At 41.6% G+C, this 16,589-nt stretch overlaps 1 protein-coding gene across 2 annotated transcripts in view; it reads right to left on the reverse strand.

The window, feature by feature from the left end:
* The window catches only part of IGF2BP3 (insulin like growth factor 2 mRNA binding protein 3), a 194,502-nt gene extending 184,755 nt beyond the window's left edge, over nucleotides 1–9,747 (reverse strand). Inside the window, exons 1-2 of one of the 2 annotated variants that reach the window (XM_068236009.1) lie at nucleotides 8,955–9,747; nucleotides 6,913–6,973 (exon numbers count right to left, since the gene is read on the reverse strand). In XM_068236009.1, coding sequence (XP_068092110.1) covers nucleotides 6,913–6,973; nucleotides 8,955–9,129 — 236 coding nt within the window. In that variant the 5' untranslated portion in view covers nucleotides 9,130–9,747. The remainder of the gene's footprint in view (nucleotides 1–6,912; nucleotides 6,974–8,954) is intronic. The other variant, XM_068236007.1, reaches the window with a different exon arrangement.
* Nucleotides 9,748–16,589: the final 6,842 nt, after the last annotated feature.

Here is a 16,589-nt window from a genome sequence, read left to right on the forward strand (position 1 = left end):
AGTAAACTTCCCTTAAATAAGAATACTTCAAAATGTATCATAAAAAACTCTGCTAACAGAATGATTAAATACTTCATATTGTATACACATTTCTGTGGACACCGCCACAGTTGTAGATATCAAAGCAACACACAGGTTGGCCAAGCATAATACAAGAATGAACAGAATATGCAGTGTGGTCTTTTCAGATGCGAGACACTATTGACACTTCAGGAGATTGCTTGGGTGGAATGTTCCAGCAGGTCCTGAACACACGGCAGCACACCCTCCTAAATGCCACATCTGACATCTATGACAGACTCATTACATGCCATCTCTATACATTTGTTCAAACTTCACACACCATAAATTAACAAGAGGGAAAGAACAGTGTATCCTGCCTTTTATATGTTCAACAACAATCACAAACTTAATGTATTAATATAACACTAACATCTTTGGCAGAACTTTCTTGTTCATCTTCAGATCACCAGCTGTCCCTCATACTAGATACACACGATGCAATTTTCTGACAGATTTACTATCATATCGATTATTTTTAACACATCCGATCTGATTTTTCATAGTAGTGAACAGAAAATCTATTTAAAAAAAATAAATAAATAGGTAATAATAATAATAATGGACCTGATAAAAATAATCGATTCAACTGTAAATCTGACCGAAAATTGCATCATGTGTAATGCCTAGTATACACCATACAATTTTCTGTAATGCTGGGAATACACTGTTAGATTTTGAGCCATTTAGATGGCTCGATGGATCATTTTCGACATGTCCGATCTCCCACCCGATCGTTTTCGCGCTCGATTTTGCATGGGGAACAATGGGAAAAGATAAGAAAAACGAATTGAAGAGAATCGAGCACGAAATCGAGGCTCAAGAATGTACCGTGTATTCACAGCATAAGATTTTCTGTAATGCTGGGAATACACGTTGTGTTGTTAGCTAAGAATCGTTCCGATAGATGCCTTTGATTATAAAATTCCGACACTTCCGATGTTCCGCTAGATTAGTTTCCGCTCAATTTCTCATAGAAGTGAATGGAAAAGATAAAAACGTGTGGAAGATAAGAGAATAGAGCAGAAAATGGATCGGCTAATAGATCGCGCACCAAATCGAACGCGAAAAACGTAACGTGTATTCCCAGCATTAGATATACCTGACAGATAATTTCCAACATGTTGGAAATTATCTAACCATCTTTCTACCTAGCAATTAAGCATTGTTCTAGGAGATAACCAGAAGACAATGCACCAGAGATAACCAGTCTCTACAAGTATTTCACAGAAAATCTTACAGAAAAGGGGTCCATACACTAAGCCGATTAGCGACCGATCGATTGACCAGTGGCCAATTTCAATCGATCTGACATGCTAAAAAAAAAAATAAAAAAAAAAATATAGGTCAATGTGTTGAGATTGCTTATCATTTTGCATTGTACATAATGGAAATCTGATGGCAAAAAAAATGCCATCAGTTCGATTTACAATAGATTTCATATTGAAATCTATTGGAAATCTGTTCCTAGTAAAAAAAAAAAAAAAATGTTCCTAAACACATCAGATAGATCAGAGATCTGATGATCTATCTGCTGCTAATCTAACGAGTGTATGGCCACCTAAAATCTAACAGAAAATTGTATGGTGTGTACTAGGCATAACAGGCATTAGGTGAGCACACAATCTAATCCCACCCCTAGTCAGTTTGGGGGGAACAAATTAACATACGAGTACGCTTTTGAGAATGCTGCAGTCCTTTGTAATACTGAATCCAGAATAACTTATTAGCTAGCTTTCAAGTACCGTAGTTTAGTTTTTTGAGTCCACTTTTTTAAACCTTTCATTTGCTTAGCACCACACAGAGATAGATCCATTTTAGTTTAAAAAAAACTTGCAGACACACCCACTGTCTGCTAAGCACCAGTTTCCCATACAGTCATCTGTGCAGCAAAGCAGTCTACCACATGTAGGCAGGCCTGTGAACTGAATAAACAAAGCATGGGAGCATATAGCCGAATGTATGTAAAATGGTCAGAGCTCGCAAGCAGACTGAAGTGGATTACATAAATTGCCCAGCTTCTCGCTGACTGCTTATCAGTGCAGCATATGAGCTTGCTTTAAAGACATGCAAGTGGAAAGGTCACACACATACTGTACTTCCTTCCTGAAAACCAGCAGTCCCAATGGGGTGCTTTGGGTGCTCTTTTGAGGAGCTCATTTTGGAAAAAAAATGTCTGGGTCTTTCCTCACTTGTAATTCTAGGTACCAGGGAGATTCTTAATAAAAGGGATTAAAACAAATACAAGTGTAAGAAAAAATTACCAACACGCTTCAGACTCTCTTTAAGCCGTGTTAGACTGTTTGCACATGCTCAGTCATGTTGGGGAGGAGCGGAGAGCGGCCAGGCACATGGCTAATTAATATTCACTGCACGTTGTGACGTGCAGTGTTTACTCCCTGGTGCAGCCGCTCTGTGCGGCGATTGGCCGGCAGGACCACGTGATGCCGCCTGCGTCCAAGAGTACGCATCACGGACGCCAGAGTGAGCTGCACAACGCGGCTCACTCTGACGTCCACATCGAAGAGCACCAGGCCTTGCGTTAGGTGCACGTTATGCGACCATAACATAGCACCTAACGCAACGTCTTGGTGTGCAAGCGCTTTGAGTCCGCCAGGAGAAAAGCGCGATATAAATGTTATTTGTCTTGTCTTGTCAAGTAGCCAAAAAAAAAAAAAAAAAAAAAAAAAACATAAGTCGCTCTGAAAGCGCAGGGATAAGCACTCACAAAAACGCTCAGCACTTGCAATTGCGATTTGTAATGTGAACTAGGCCTCAGGGTTAGTCTCCACAACACATGCTCCTAGCCATTAATAGGTTGAATACACGGTATGGCAAGCATGTTACAGGGTTAGTGTTAGCTAACATACAGAACATGTGCTGCGTGTGGGTTGCACAACTACACAGAGGTCTTGCATGTTCCTGTAAACCAACATCTGTCTCAGTTTGAAGAACACGATTTTTGAATGGCCTATGACTCTCTGCCAACGTAGCAATAGGGGCTGCAACCACACCAGGGCCCCTGGCCCGGAGGAACCTACATGAGGCCCTCCTCCAGTCACTCCACTAGCTCTCTACTGGTAATACCATAACTCTGTATGTGCTTTAAATAGTGGAAATCCTAAATTCTTATTCCTTTTCCTGTTTTCCCAGATCATCCAGAGGTGGTCTGTTTATATGATTATTATACATACAGAGGCACTAGTACTGGGGTCCATGGCTCTGTAGTTAAACCACTGATCTCTGCATATGCATAAAACTGTACAGAGAGCAAGATTTGTGCGTTTTTGTTTTTTCTTCTTTTAAATTAAAAAGTATGCATCTCCATCACTTTGGGCAGCACTGTGGCATATTGGTAACACTCACCTTGCAAAGCTGGGTTCCTGCTTTTAGTCCCAGCTAGGGCACTATCTGCACAGAGTTTGAATGGTCGCCCTGTGTATGTGGGTTTCCTCCGGGCACTACAGTTTCCTCGATTATCCCAAAAACATACAGATAAGTTAATTGGCTTCCTCCTAAAATTGGCCCAACACTACAATGGACATATGACTATGGTAGGGATTAGATTGTGAGCCATCTGAGGGATAGTTCGTTGATAAGACTACATACTCTGTACAGTACTCAAAAGATGTTGGTGCTATCTAAATACTAACAACAATAATAAAGAACCGAGCACCACTCATATTTCACCTGAACTCTAATCAGAGAATCAGTCAGTGCACTACCACTGATTTAGAACCATTCCATGCAGTACACAGCTAGGCAGCCATTGATCGTAAACATCTCCCCACCCTGCACGCTCCATCGACAAAACAGCAGCCCCAACCAATCAATTGTTTGGCTGAGAAAGGACCATCAAGTCAAGACAAGACAAGACAAATAACATTTATATTGCGCTTTTCTCCTTGCGGACTCAAAGCGCCAGAGCTGCAGCCACTAGGGCGCGCTCTATTGGCAGTAGCAGTGTAAGGGAGACTTGCCAAAGGTCTCCTACTGAATTAGTGCTGGCTTACTGAACAGGCAGAGCCGAGATTCGAACCCAGGTCTCCTGTGTCAGAGGCAGAACCCTTAACCATTACACTATCAGCCAACTGTCGACCATTGCTTGCTGAATCGTAGCCAGGTTACTTTATTTTCTCAATAGTTCAAACCCGAAAGGTTATGGTTAAATCAGGTCCCACAGGTTACGCAGTCCCTAAGATCTACAAGAGATACTTGAATAGGATGGGACCATCTAAAATTTCAGATTTTTTTTTTATTTTTTTGGAGAGAGGTTATAATCATGACTTTTAGGGAAATTATGACAGATTGTAGCAATTTCATTAAAATGTGAGGGCATCTAGTTGGAGATGAAGGAAAAAAAAAATATTGGGAGCTGACACTATTTTTGCACAAATACCATAAAAATGTGTACAGAGAAAATAAAAAAAAATCCCAAGTAATAAAGGTGTATGTATAAAAATATATGTTTTACACACACTAATTAAAAGGGTGCCAGTTCAAAATACTGCAAGATAAATTGTGCATAATGGATTTTGTGTCAAGCTCTAGGATAGCTTGTATACGTTGCAGTGATACGAGGCTGCTTAGGAAGGCGAGAAAAAATTCACACAAGTGTGCACAGCTGGTCTGTACATGACCAATACAGGCATTTTCAGCCTTCCATGTAAACACATCATGTGAGAAACTAACGTTTGGTCTGAAGTGGTCTATGATTCATTAAAGTTAAAACTGAAAGGAAGGGAGGGGGGGACCTGCATTCCTATGACATTCTCAGGAGACTCCAGTAGTGTAATCATGAACCAACACTGAGCTGGGACCATGATTCTCTGCTCTCCCCTCCCCCATACAGCCACTATCAGCAGAACCTTGACAAGGCCCCCTTTTTCTAAAGCAGTGTCTTTTAATGCTTCAATAAGCCTTCCCCAGCACCATATTCCCAACCTGCCTTTCACAGCAGGTATAAAGGTCATTCTAGCAATGTGGGAGTGTCCACGTCAGATCTCCAAAGTCCCAACATGGCTTGGAATGCAGTGACCGCTGGGCCCAAGAATTTTACTTTGCATAACAAAATCAACCACACTTTGTAATGATTGGTCTCCTGTTTTCGGCTCAACTTTATGGCAACCCTAACTGACACCACCTCTTGACCTTCCCTTTACGTGAGGAGGATATGGATTGCCATTTCCCAACCCCCCTTCCCTAGGTCATAAAAGCATAGCTTTAGCTGCTTCTGAAAGAATCAAACTAATGAGGAGGAGTGGGTGGGGGAGGGGACATCTGTGCATTCACAAACACACACATAGTATGAGAAAGTTAGAAATTCGCTCAATCTTTAGCAAGGTTTTAAGAGAGGCGCTAAAGGGGCAGGAGAAAAAAAAATTGAAACTCATTCAACAGTTTTAACCAACCATGACTCCAGCAAAAAGGGGAGAAAAAAAAATACACCCAAACACCCACCATGCTATTCTTTAGAGAAGAGGGAGGTGGGGACACAGTAAACCGGAAGATTAGGACTTGAGGGTAGGCCTCATTGAAAAATGAACCTTAGATTTTCAACATACCAGCAGAGTGGGTGGGCTCTCACAGGGTACACATTTTCCATGTGAACAAAAGACCTTAGCCACCACCCACACCTTGCTTAACCCCCCAAAAAAATAAAAAAAAAAACCCAAAACAAAAAAACAGGAGGCTAACATATAGGAATAAATTCGCACAACTGATCCTCCACAAACAAGAGAAAATGAATAAGTTCAACCACCAAAATAATACCAACACCCAACTTTGTCATTTGATTTTTTTCCATTTATTTCATTTTAAACAAGCCAACCTTGTGTCGCAAGATATTAAATTCAAAGTCAATGTCCCTGTCAGACAGGAACTGTAAATCAACTCTGCTAGTTTGTGGTTTCAAAATATTCAAGTACATTCAAAAAATATATTAAAATAAAAACCACCAAGTGCCATTCATTAGAATTCTATCAAAAATTGACACAAAAATCCCAAAGCTGGAACAAGTAGAAGCTTAAATCGCAACAAACTGACACTCTATGCAAGTATTACATAAAATTTATATAATAAAAAAAAAAATGTTCCTAACTAGATACTAAGCAAAATGCACAGCAAACTTATAAATAACTCAAGATGTGAAAACATAGCAAATAAATATACATATTCTTCAGGTCATTTGTACAATATTCTCTAGTAAAGGGGAGAACCCATCAACAGAAACATTCATGGAAGTTTTAAAAGAAAAACAAAACCAAAAAAACAAATGGGCGTCAAAATGGCAGCAGATTCTGTGTGAGGCCCAGTGATCATGTGGAGACCACAGGCACACAACATGCACAGCATGGACAGGAGGGGGAGGGAGCAAGAAACAAAAAATAATCCCATTTATCTGCTTCTGAGCTGCAACTTTTGAAGTGCAAAACACACACATTTGCATTTAAAATAAATCAGTCATTTATATTTAAATGCACTGGCCACAACAAAATCTGACAAAATAAAGAGACCTTGTGGAAGGGGGCCTAGAGGGCTAAAACTCCAGGATAAAAAGAAACTAATTTATCTATAAGAAAATATTAAAAACACACACACACACACACACACTTATTGCCAGTCCCTTTAGGCAAGATATTTTATTGCCATTAGCAGGATTATTTTCCCCTAAATCACATAATATCACAGTGTATGGGGCAATCCCAAAAACACTTGTCACAACAAAAAATACACACAGTTGGGCTAAGTAATCTTGAAATATTAATACCATCAAGACCTGTATTTAGGGGTGGGAAAAATACTAATTTCACACAACATTAACATGAAATATATAGATTAAAAATGAATTACCTCTGCCTTTTGGGAACTGAATGTTCAACTTCAATAACTTTACCATGAAGCTCGACTTTCCCTGCAACAGACATAAGATGGTTAGTGGATGGAAGGTTTAAAAATGGGTGACATGTATAGGCCAACTCCCCCCCCCCCCCCCCTCCCCCAGTGACTTCCCCTCCTGCTGCATTCAGCAGGAAAAATAGGCAAAGAGGAAGATGCAACATGTTTCAATGTAGCCAGGAGGGTGTAGCTAGAGCCTCTTTTGACACCCAGCACCTGAATAATGTATCAGGCGATATTAAAAATACATACTATGTATGAATGATTAGCTGGAGGAGATTAAGAAAGTAGCCTGTGTTGGAAATGTTTAAAGGAAGCGGCAGCTTGTGTGAGATCAGCAAGGCAATAATGAATAATTAAAGAGCAGAAATGGAGGAAGGGGGTGTGATCGCTGCCTGTACAGCGAAGGAGTGAGGAGTGGCACGGGATTTCGCAGCCTTGAAGCAACGCTTTCGTGCAAATCTTCGACAGCATATAGGTGAAATAAAGCAGAGTGCAGCTGGCTGAACAGATTCTTCATACGATCCGGTCGTGTGCATCTACACGCATCCTACTTCGCAGATCGTCCCCCACCCCCTTTTTATGAATGAGCCCCACACCTTGGTACAGAAGCAAACCTAGCTTGCCAAGAGGAGGACCCCTCAGTGCACCTCCAAGACCTGCAGCGCATCCACCTTAGCTGCTGCCCATGTACATGCTGGTGGCGTGTGGGCTGACCATTGGGCAGGATCTGCGTTAGGAAGGATGCAGTGCTGATCCATAGCGTGGGGTGTTCCCAAGGAAGCCTGTTAGGGGGTGTGTGAGAGTGTGTGGGGGTGGGGGGGAATGCAAAGTCACCTGCATGTATTTTACACTTCCCAGAATGGTCAATAATTCCAAGCAAGCAGCAACAATGTCAGGCTGAGAATGGAAGAGAGCAGGCTACTATATGGGGGGGGGGGGGGGGGGGGGATGGGTGGAAAGTATTGCCACAAACTCTCAACACGGACATTTCCCCAGGACAGTAAACCACTGCTGGCCATACACTATTCAGTGATAACTCAATTTTGCTTTCGTCTACAATTCACAATCGATATCACAACCGACTATAGGTGCCCATTCATGCTACTATCTTGATTGCACAGTTTTACCACTTCTATGTAACATGAGAGAGATTAAAGTATCCATTCAAAATAGATTAAATCAATTTATCCTTCTACTGCATAGTTAAAAGGTAAGATTGTACAATTAGGATTGTATCATTGACAGGCACTTTATGCTAGGTACACACAATTCCATTTCCCCTCCGATTGAAAGGAGACGATTATTTCCAACATGTCCAATCTGTTTCTAATCAATAATGGGATCGATTTTGCAAAGTGATCATCAGAAAATAGATCAGGAGCAGTTTAGGCATGTGTACACACACACACACGTTACAACCTCCCATCTGATTACCCATAGATCAAGGTTGGAGATGAAATTGAATCATGTGTAACCAGCATTACAGATCATATCTTTGATCGATTTCAGCCCTTAACAGCTAAACAAACTTTAAATCCATTGCAATGTATGATCTTTTCAAATGTCTACTTGGGGCAAAACAAAATGATAAATTGTAGTGCATGGCTACCTTTACGGTGACATGAATGTTTCAGTAAAATGTCAGCTCTACATACATAATTGCATAACACTAATAAAGCACCTCTACCATGCAAAATGAAAACTTGTAATATTAGTGCATGGGGGAAATGGTGGAGAACAGCCACCACCCACAGCAGACTTGCTAAAGTAACAGCAGCCAAGTTGCCGAGGAGTGCAGGGAGGTGCGACAAGCGGCCGATCTGCAGCGCTTCTCCTGCACGGGGGACTAGAGGTCGCCGGGCCCTGCTGCTGCCTGCCAGCCACCTTCCACACCTGCACGGGGGTGGCTAGAGGTCGCCGGGCCCTGCAGCAGCCTGCCAGCCACCCTCCACAGGTCACCAATCGCTGCCCGCCCGGATCCCCAGCCTCGTTACCTGAGAGGGCGTCGATGGCCTTCATAGCCCAGTTCTCATCGGGGCAGTCCACAAACGCGTATCCAGTCTTCACCAGAAACTGGCCGGTGAAAGGGATTTTAGACTCCTTGAAAAGACTCTCCAGATCCGGGGGACTCACGTTTTCACTGAGGTTTCCAATGTACAGCTTGTTCATTTTAAAACAAAAAAAATAAAATAAAAAAAATAAAAAAGAGGAGATCACCCCCCAAAAAACAGCCCCCCTAAGCTTTAACTCCTCTGCACTGTGTGCCCAGAAAAAAAGGGGGCGGCCGGTAAGCAAAACGACAATCAAGTCGGTCTGTGGTCGCAGCTGGACTACAAAGCTGAGAATCGAGAGGGAAAAAAGCAGCAGCAGCAGAGATCGGGACTGTTATCCGGATGTGTCGAAAAAAATAGGGGGGAGAAAAAGCAGCCTTTGACTAGAATGGCGGGCTGAGAAACAGGAGGAAAAAAAAGGAGGAAGGAAAAAAAAAAACTACTTTTTGTCTTCTCCCCAAATCCTTTTGGCAGGCAGGCTGTGAAAATGTCACTCTACGTTCTAATGCAGGCGCCGCCTCTAAATAAAAATCCAGAGGAAGAGGGGGGAGAAAATCACTTTAATATTCCGGCTTTTTTGAATGAGCCACGTGTTCAAACTACAAATCAACTTCTCAGCTCGGAGGAATCCCAGCTTCTCAATTAGATAGTAGATTTGGGAGTGAGGAGGAGAAGGGGAAAAACTCAGGGAGGGGTGGAAGAGAGAAAGAGAGAGAGATTGGGTAGAGGGACAAGGGAAAGAGGGGAGGAGAATAAAAAGAGAGAGAGATGGAGATGAAGGGGGAGGGGGAGAGACAAGTTTGGATGGGGGTTGGTTGTGGATTCCTCTATGTATGGGAAGAAGGGGAGGGAGGGGGCTATAGGCTGCAGCCAGGAAAGAAGTGGTGGCTTACTCTATCTAGTAATAGTGCTGCTCACATGGAGCCTGGAAGGAGCTGTGGGGGGAGGCTTCAGGCTTGCTCTGGTCATCCATGCTTTGGACCCACCTGAAAGGAAGTTCAATTCATTTAGAATAATTTTATAGGCTGTAGATTAGAATAAGGAAGGGGGGGAAGACCATGTACATCTCTCTCCGCCCACGCCCACTCTCCCTCCTCCCCCATTGGGTGTGCAGAGAGGGGGGGAGGAGGAGGTCGTGCAGTTCCTCTTGCTGTTTGCCAATATGGCTTGAGGACTTTGAATAGGTAGATCGCTTTCAAGAGTGAATGGAGAGGGGGTGGGGGGATGGAGACGTGCTTGTTGGAGGAGGTGTGCCATGGTTCAAGGCTGTAGTATACTCCTCATCATCCTCCCCCTGTGGCAGCCACCATGCATCCTCCTATGTGTATATAACGCTGTTTGGTGGCTCGCTGGGATGCTAAATGCAATTGGTTGCTCAGCCATGCATGATGGCGGGGGGGGGGACATGCCAGTGGGTAACACTGTTTGGCTGAAGTTCCAGCGCATGGGGCTGCAGCGAGATCACACACACTCCGGTGACCGCACAGCACACTGTGCCTTTCTGCTTCCATGGCAGGTCACCGGCCACAGATCGTATCGCTTTCTGACTGGTCTGCCTCGTGTGTGTGTCAGTGAGTGAGAGCGAGAGAGGCGTACGATCTGCTCTACAGCTGGCTGGGATCTGCACAGCCATTCATAATTCTGCATTTGTAAGAAATACAATGGTGGGTCTGTGGGGGGAGGGGAAAGGGATGGGAAGAGTCAGCCTCTAGTAAAAACAAAATGTTGAGTGGAGGTGCAAGAATCCCCCACTCAGATTAAAGCATTTATTTTCATCAGAGGAGGCTTCAACTGACTTGCATCTGCTTTCAATTTGTTCACTTGTTGCAGAATTACTTTCATTATACTCAGGTCGACTTGAGAAATATGTAAGTATCGATTAGAGCTTATTCTGATAAGGGGTATCTGTAGGCTGAAGCAAACAACATTGAAGTGTATTATTTGTGTGTAGGAGGTATGATTTCTCATTTGCCTGTAGCCTATGATGAGCTGACAAGGCGTGCAGATCTGCTGGGTGATTAGCAGTTTTCTATATGTTAAAATTGCATTGTGTGGCTGTTTTGAATTGGTTTCTGTTTAGAGCTAATGAATAAATGACATTTGGCATCATATTTACGTGTGTGTATTTTCTAAACATACAGAAGACATTATTACTGATCCTATCTTATTGATTATATCATACAATGGTATTAATAATTGCCACTATAGATGTGATTAATCTGTGGCTGCTGTGTTGTGTACACTGTTGTGCTTACCTTTTACTATATGTATAATGTCTGAACATTCAAGATGCTGTTTGTTTTTGCACTGAAATATTTTACACTGCAGTTGCCTCTTTTTGCCCCTAGTCTATCATCGATTACTGTTTTATAACGTGTTTTTTAATTCTGAAATCCATTAGTTGATCTATTCAGTTAATTAGTGCTGATTTTTATTTTTTTAGTGTAGCATGCATTACCTAAACGAGAAGCATGAGGCCTTGGAGGGTGTCCATATACGTTAGTGTTCATACAGGATGTGTTATAATTACATACTACATGATCTAGCAGTGTAACCTAACATTCTAATATAAATTAACTTGGAGGGGGAAATATCTAGGGATTAAACAAAACCTAGATAATAGCAAGGAACAAGTTATTTTATATATAATAAGCATTGTAGGCATAACAGGATGATAATAGAATATCAATTTACACATGCTAAAGTCTAGATATAAATAAAAAGATGCTGTTTAAATTGCAGCAGGGGATATAGTTAAATATACTTATGGCTTCTCTGTGATCTAGCAGTATTGACTTTTATAATTAGAAAATTATGTATTTATTGTGTTCCTGATTAAATGATCTACACTTGAAGAGATTTGAAAATCTGATTTAGGTCGCCACTATACTACTGGATTTCTCACAATTATTATTTGTTAAAATCTAATAGGGGGAAATAGTTTTGGACTATGTGGAGAAAGGGTTAGGTTTTTATTTCTGTCTGTCCTCAGTTGAAAATTTCCTCCACTTCCTGTTCAGAGATTAGGTGGTGTAATTCCCTCCAGTAGGGACAGAGACGATAAATATATATTGCAAAGAGCGTTAGAACCCCCTGTGAATATTTTATTACGGGTCCTCACTTCCTGTTGTGTGGTTGGCCAGGAGGTCACAGGGACAAGAAAGGAGAGAAATTAACCTAGTGAGAACACAGACAGCAGTAAAAACCTACAACAGGTTTTGACACTATGGAGTACAAGTACAAGCTTTTTTTCCCTTGAGCTAGTTAATGCTAGGTACACATGATGCAATTTACTGTCAGATCGACTATTTCCAACACGTCCAATCGATTTTTCAATCGCTGTTCCCTTCACTTCTATGAAAAATCGATTGGAAATCAGATTGGACATGTTGAAAATAATTGATCTGACAGTAAGTCTGTCAGAAAATTGTATCGTGTGTACTAGGCATTAGATTTAATGGAACATACTGTATACAATTCTGTAGTCTGCAAACACCTGTTATGTTATATATTTAATGCAAGAGCATTGCCATGTTTACCATTCTTCCGTCTACATTATCTGTACTTTTCATACACTAGCAGATATCTGTCAGATCACCAGAATGTACTGATTACTGAAGTAAATAATCAGTACGTTTATTTTCCGTTTAAACTAAACCTGAGATGAACAAATGGAAAAATTATACATATCTGGGGCTTCCTCCAGCCCCCTTCAGGCTAATCGGTAGCTCACTGTCGTCCTCTGCCGCTGTCTAGATTCTCCGCCGGGGGGGGGCATACAGCGCATGCACGGCTGGACTGCACCGACTATTCATCTCAGGTACACTTTGAACATGTATTCATAAGCCAAATGATTTTCTTTTTCCAGCATCGGATTGGATGCTTAATTTAGGTAATCTGCCTGCCTTTTGCTTCAGGCAGCCAATCAGATAAGTCTGCAGGTGTGTGGCCAGTATCAGGGTAGGTTCACACAGATTCTGCGAGACTGTTGGCAGCAGCTTGCTTTAGCTAATGCTAAACACTTTCCTGCTACAAGCAAAAAGTGTTCAACGCCAATTCCCGCCATTTTGTCATGCCATTGCGTTTTGAAGCATCCAAGACTGGAGCTACCCTGGTGTTTATGCGAACGATGCAAAAAGCTATCTCTATCGTTTAAAAAAAAAAAAAAAAAACCCTTCCATTCATTTAAATAGAACGGCGGTTAATTGTTCTCAAATTACGCTTTTGTCGCTCGCTGAAAATGCATTTACCCCCCCTGTCTTAACCAGCCATCAGGAAGGAGAGAAAAGGGCAATTAAAATTGCACCTTATGCCTAGTACACATGAGATTTTCGGGCAGATATCCTGCCAGATCAATTATTTTCTACATGTCCGATCGGATTTCTCTTTTTTTTTTTTTTTCCATTCACTCCTATAAAAAAATTGAACGAAATCAGATCGGACATGTTGAACTTATTCGATCTGGCAGGAAATATCACTGAAAATCTCATCATGTGTACTAGGCATTAGAAAAAACTGACTTAAAGCGGATCCGAGATGAAAAGCTAACTATAACAAGTAACTTGTCTGTATGGCCCGGTGCACACCAAAAACCGCTAGCAGATCCGCAAAATGCTAGCAGATTTTGAAACGCTTTTTCTTTTCTGTAGCGTTTCAGCTAGCATTTTGCGCTTTTGTGAAGCTTTTTTGGTGTAGTAGATTTCATGTATTGTTACAGTAAAGCTGTTACTGAACAGCTACTGTAACAAACGCCTGGCAAACCGCTCTGAAGTGCCGTTTTTCCTATACTTAACATTGAGGCAGAAACGCATCCGCAATCCAAAATCTGCAGCAGCCCGGGAGTATGAGTTTCTGCAAAACGCCTCCCGCTCTGGTGTGCACCACCCCATTGAAATACATTACCCTAGCGGATCCGCACCCGCAAGCGGATCGCAAACCGCAGCAGAACCGCTCTGGTGTGCACTAGGCCTATATCTTATCTAAAGTTTAGATAGTTTACACAGCAAATCTAGCTGCAAACAGCTTTAATAGAATTATATTTTTTCCTGTGATACAATGACAGCAGCCATGTTGTTTGTAAACATTACACAGAGGCAGGTTTATCTGCATTTTGAGCAAAAAACCTAATCCCTCCTCCTCCCCTCTGCCTCTGAAATCTCTGGCTAGTAATACCTCCCTCTTCTCCTGCCCAGACTGAGCTCCCATGAGCCCTTGCTACAGTCTGAAAGTGCCTTGGATCTCTGAAAACCTGTGGGCGTGGCTTGTTTAGTTTACAGGGAATTAGAGTATTAAAACAAAAAAACTATTTGGCTTGAGGAATGCCCTATAAACTGGAAAGGAACACAATTATGCAATGTGTAAAAGTTCATCTCGGATCCACTTTAAATTGTCCCCATAGAAGTGGTAAAATTAAGCAATCAAGATTGTATAGCTAGTGGGCACCCAAACGCCTAATCAACACGCTACAATTTCACGTGCAATCGAATGGATCAATTAAATCAAACATGTCCAATCGGGATTCGCTCGTGTGATCAATTTTGTTTAGTCTTCAATGCAAAAATCACACGATCGATCAAATCCCAATCGGACATGTAGGATTTAATCGATCAAATTCGTGAAACTGCATGGTGTAGAGGGGGCTAAAAACTGACTGGAAGCAGTACTGCCATTCCCAAATTTAAGTTATTTAGTGCAAAAAAAAAAAAAAAGTAGCAAGGGTTCCTGCTCTGCACAGCTGATAATTCACCAAAAAGAAAAATGGTTTGCAGTAAAGACAAGTACATATTAAATTCAACATGGCACCGGGACTCTGTTTGGAGAACAGTTGCCATTAAACTGTCAAACTCAACGCTGCGCATGTGTAATTTAGGGATGATCAGATATGCAAATTCTGAGTTAATGCAAATATATACAGCTTGACAATGGACCAAACTGCATACATTTGCATAATTTCAGAATTATTTGCATCTCATTGATCATCCCTAGAGTAATTGTGCAACCTAGTTTTTATTGCTACAAGAGTTCCAGTTTTCTGTGAGTGTATTGGGTGCAGACAGTTAAATTTTTTTAAGTGAATTGACCACTCCCCTCAGCTCCGGCTTTCCCCTGTAAATCCTGGTCCCAGAATTATGCAGATCTTGTATGCAGCATGAAAAGGCACCAATCGAATTCTGCTAAGGTGGAATTCAGTTGGTCCATTTTCAAGCTGCATAATCCTCTATGAACAACTAATAAGTGGAACAGCTGTGTTTTATATGCACATAAAAACAATCATTTAGAAGCAATGTTTAGCATGAATCATTACAATATACAGAGAAAAAGAAAAAAAGTGCAGCATGTGCTTCCAGTCAGTTTAAAAAGACTATAAAGTCAAAACCAGAGCTGTTATGAATGCTGTTCCCTAATAACGTTATACCATCTTCAGGGATGTATAGAGTGTGACTGACCCTTGGAGTCCCCCTGTGAGCCCACTTCCCCCCTTGGAGTTGAGTGCAGCAGCGGTCTGTATCCACACCGCATACTCTGTTGCAGATGGGCGTGGCTAAGCTCCGGAAGGGGGCACACAGGGGGACTCCCAGGGTGAGTTACACTTCATACACCCCTGAAGTTTAAATCTGAAAGTGTTAAAATACCAAAAACAAACAGGCAGCTCCAATACTCTTGATGGTAGATTAAGTAAAGCTGCATACACGTCAGATAAAAATCCTTGGAAATCAATCTGCTGCATAGGTTTGTTGGGAACAACATATTCTTATGATGTTGTAAATGATCAGTTCATGAAATGGTTTTGTAGTCCATTTACTTCCTCCTGATTCACACTTGTGCTGTTCTCACAGAACTAAAATTAGAACGGGGAGGCTGCCATATTTATTTCCTTTTAAACAATACCAGTTGCCTGGCTGTCCTGCTGGTCTGTTTGGCTGCAGTAGTGTCTGAATAACACCAGAAACAAGCTTATTGTCAGATCTGACAATGATTTCAAACACTTGATCTGTATATGCTTGTTCAGGGGCTGTGGCTAAAAGTATTCCTCTTGCTTCCGTTGTCTTCTAAGAAATATCTGCTGATTTCATACACACCTTGTGGAAAGGATGATTGTTGGCGGAATTTATCCAGCAGGATGGTTTGGAGAGACAAATTTTGTTTATCTTTGGAGGTCTATTACAAACTATAAAGTATATGCAGATTGATGTTTTATTGTGAAGATTTTTTATCTCACGTCTGTGGCTTTACAATTGTCCTCCCCTGTGCAATTTATGTAGCAAGAGATAACGATCTGGGCAGAATGAACTGCAGACAGGGCCCAGGTTTCAGCCAGTAAAAAAATAAGTGCATGGTTGGGGTGCTGTTCCCGAAAAGTTTTAAATAGCTGTAATGCCTAGTACATACCATACAATTGTTTGTTAAATGTGTTATGCTGGAAATACACGGCTCAATTCTGAGCTATTAAGATGGCTCGATAGATAATTTCCGACATGTCCGATCACCGTTCGATAGTTTTGCTGCTCGATTCACCATTGAAGTTAATTGAAAAAACGAGCGGAAGATATGAGAGTCAAACTTACAAAAGATCGGACG

The sequence above is a fragment of the Hyperolius riggenbachi genome, chromosome 5 (genome assembly GCF_040937935.1).
Source record: "Hyperolius riggenbachi isolate aHypRig1 chromosome 5, aHypRig1.pri, whole genome shotgun sequence".
In the NCBI taxonomy this organism is placed as follows: Eukaryota; Metazoa; Chordata; class Amphibia; order Anura; family Hyperoliidae; genus Hyperolius; species Hyperolius riggenbachi.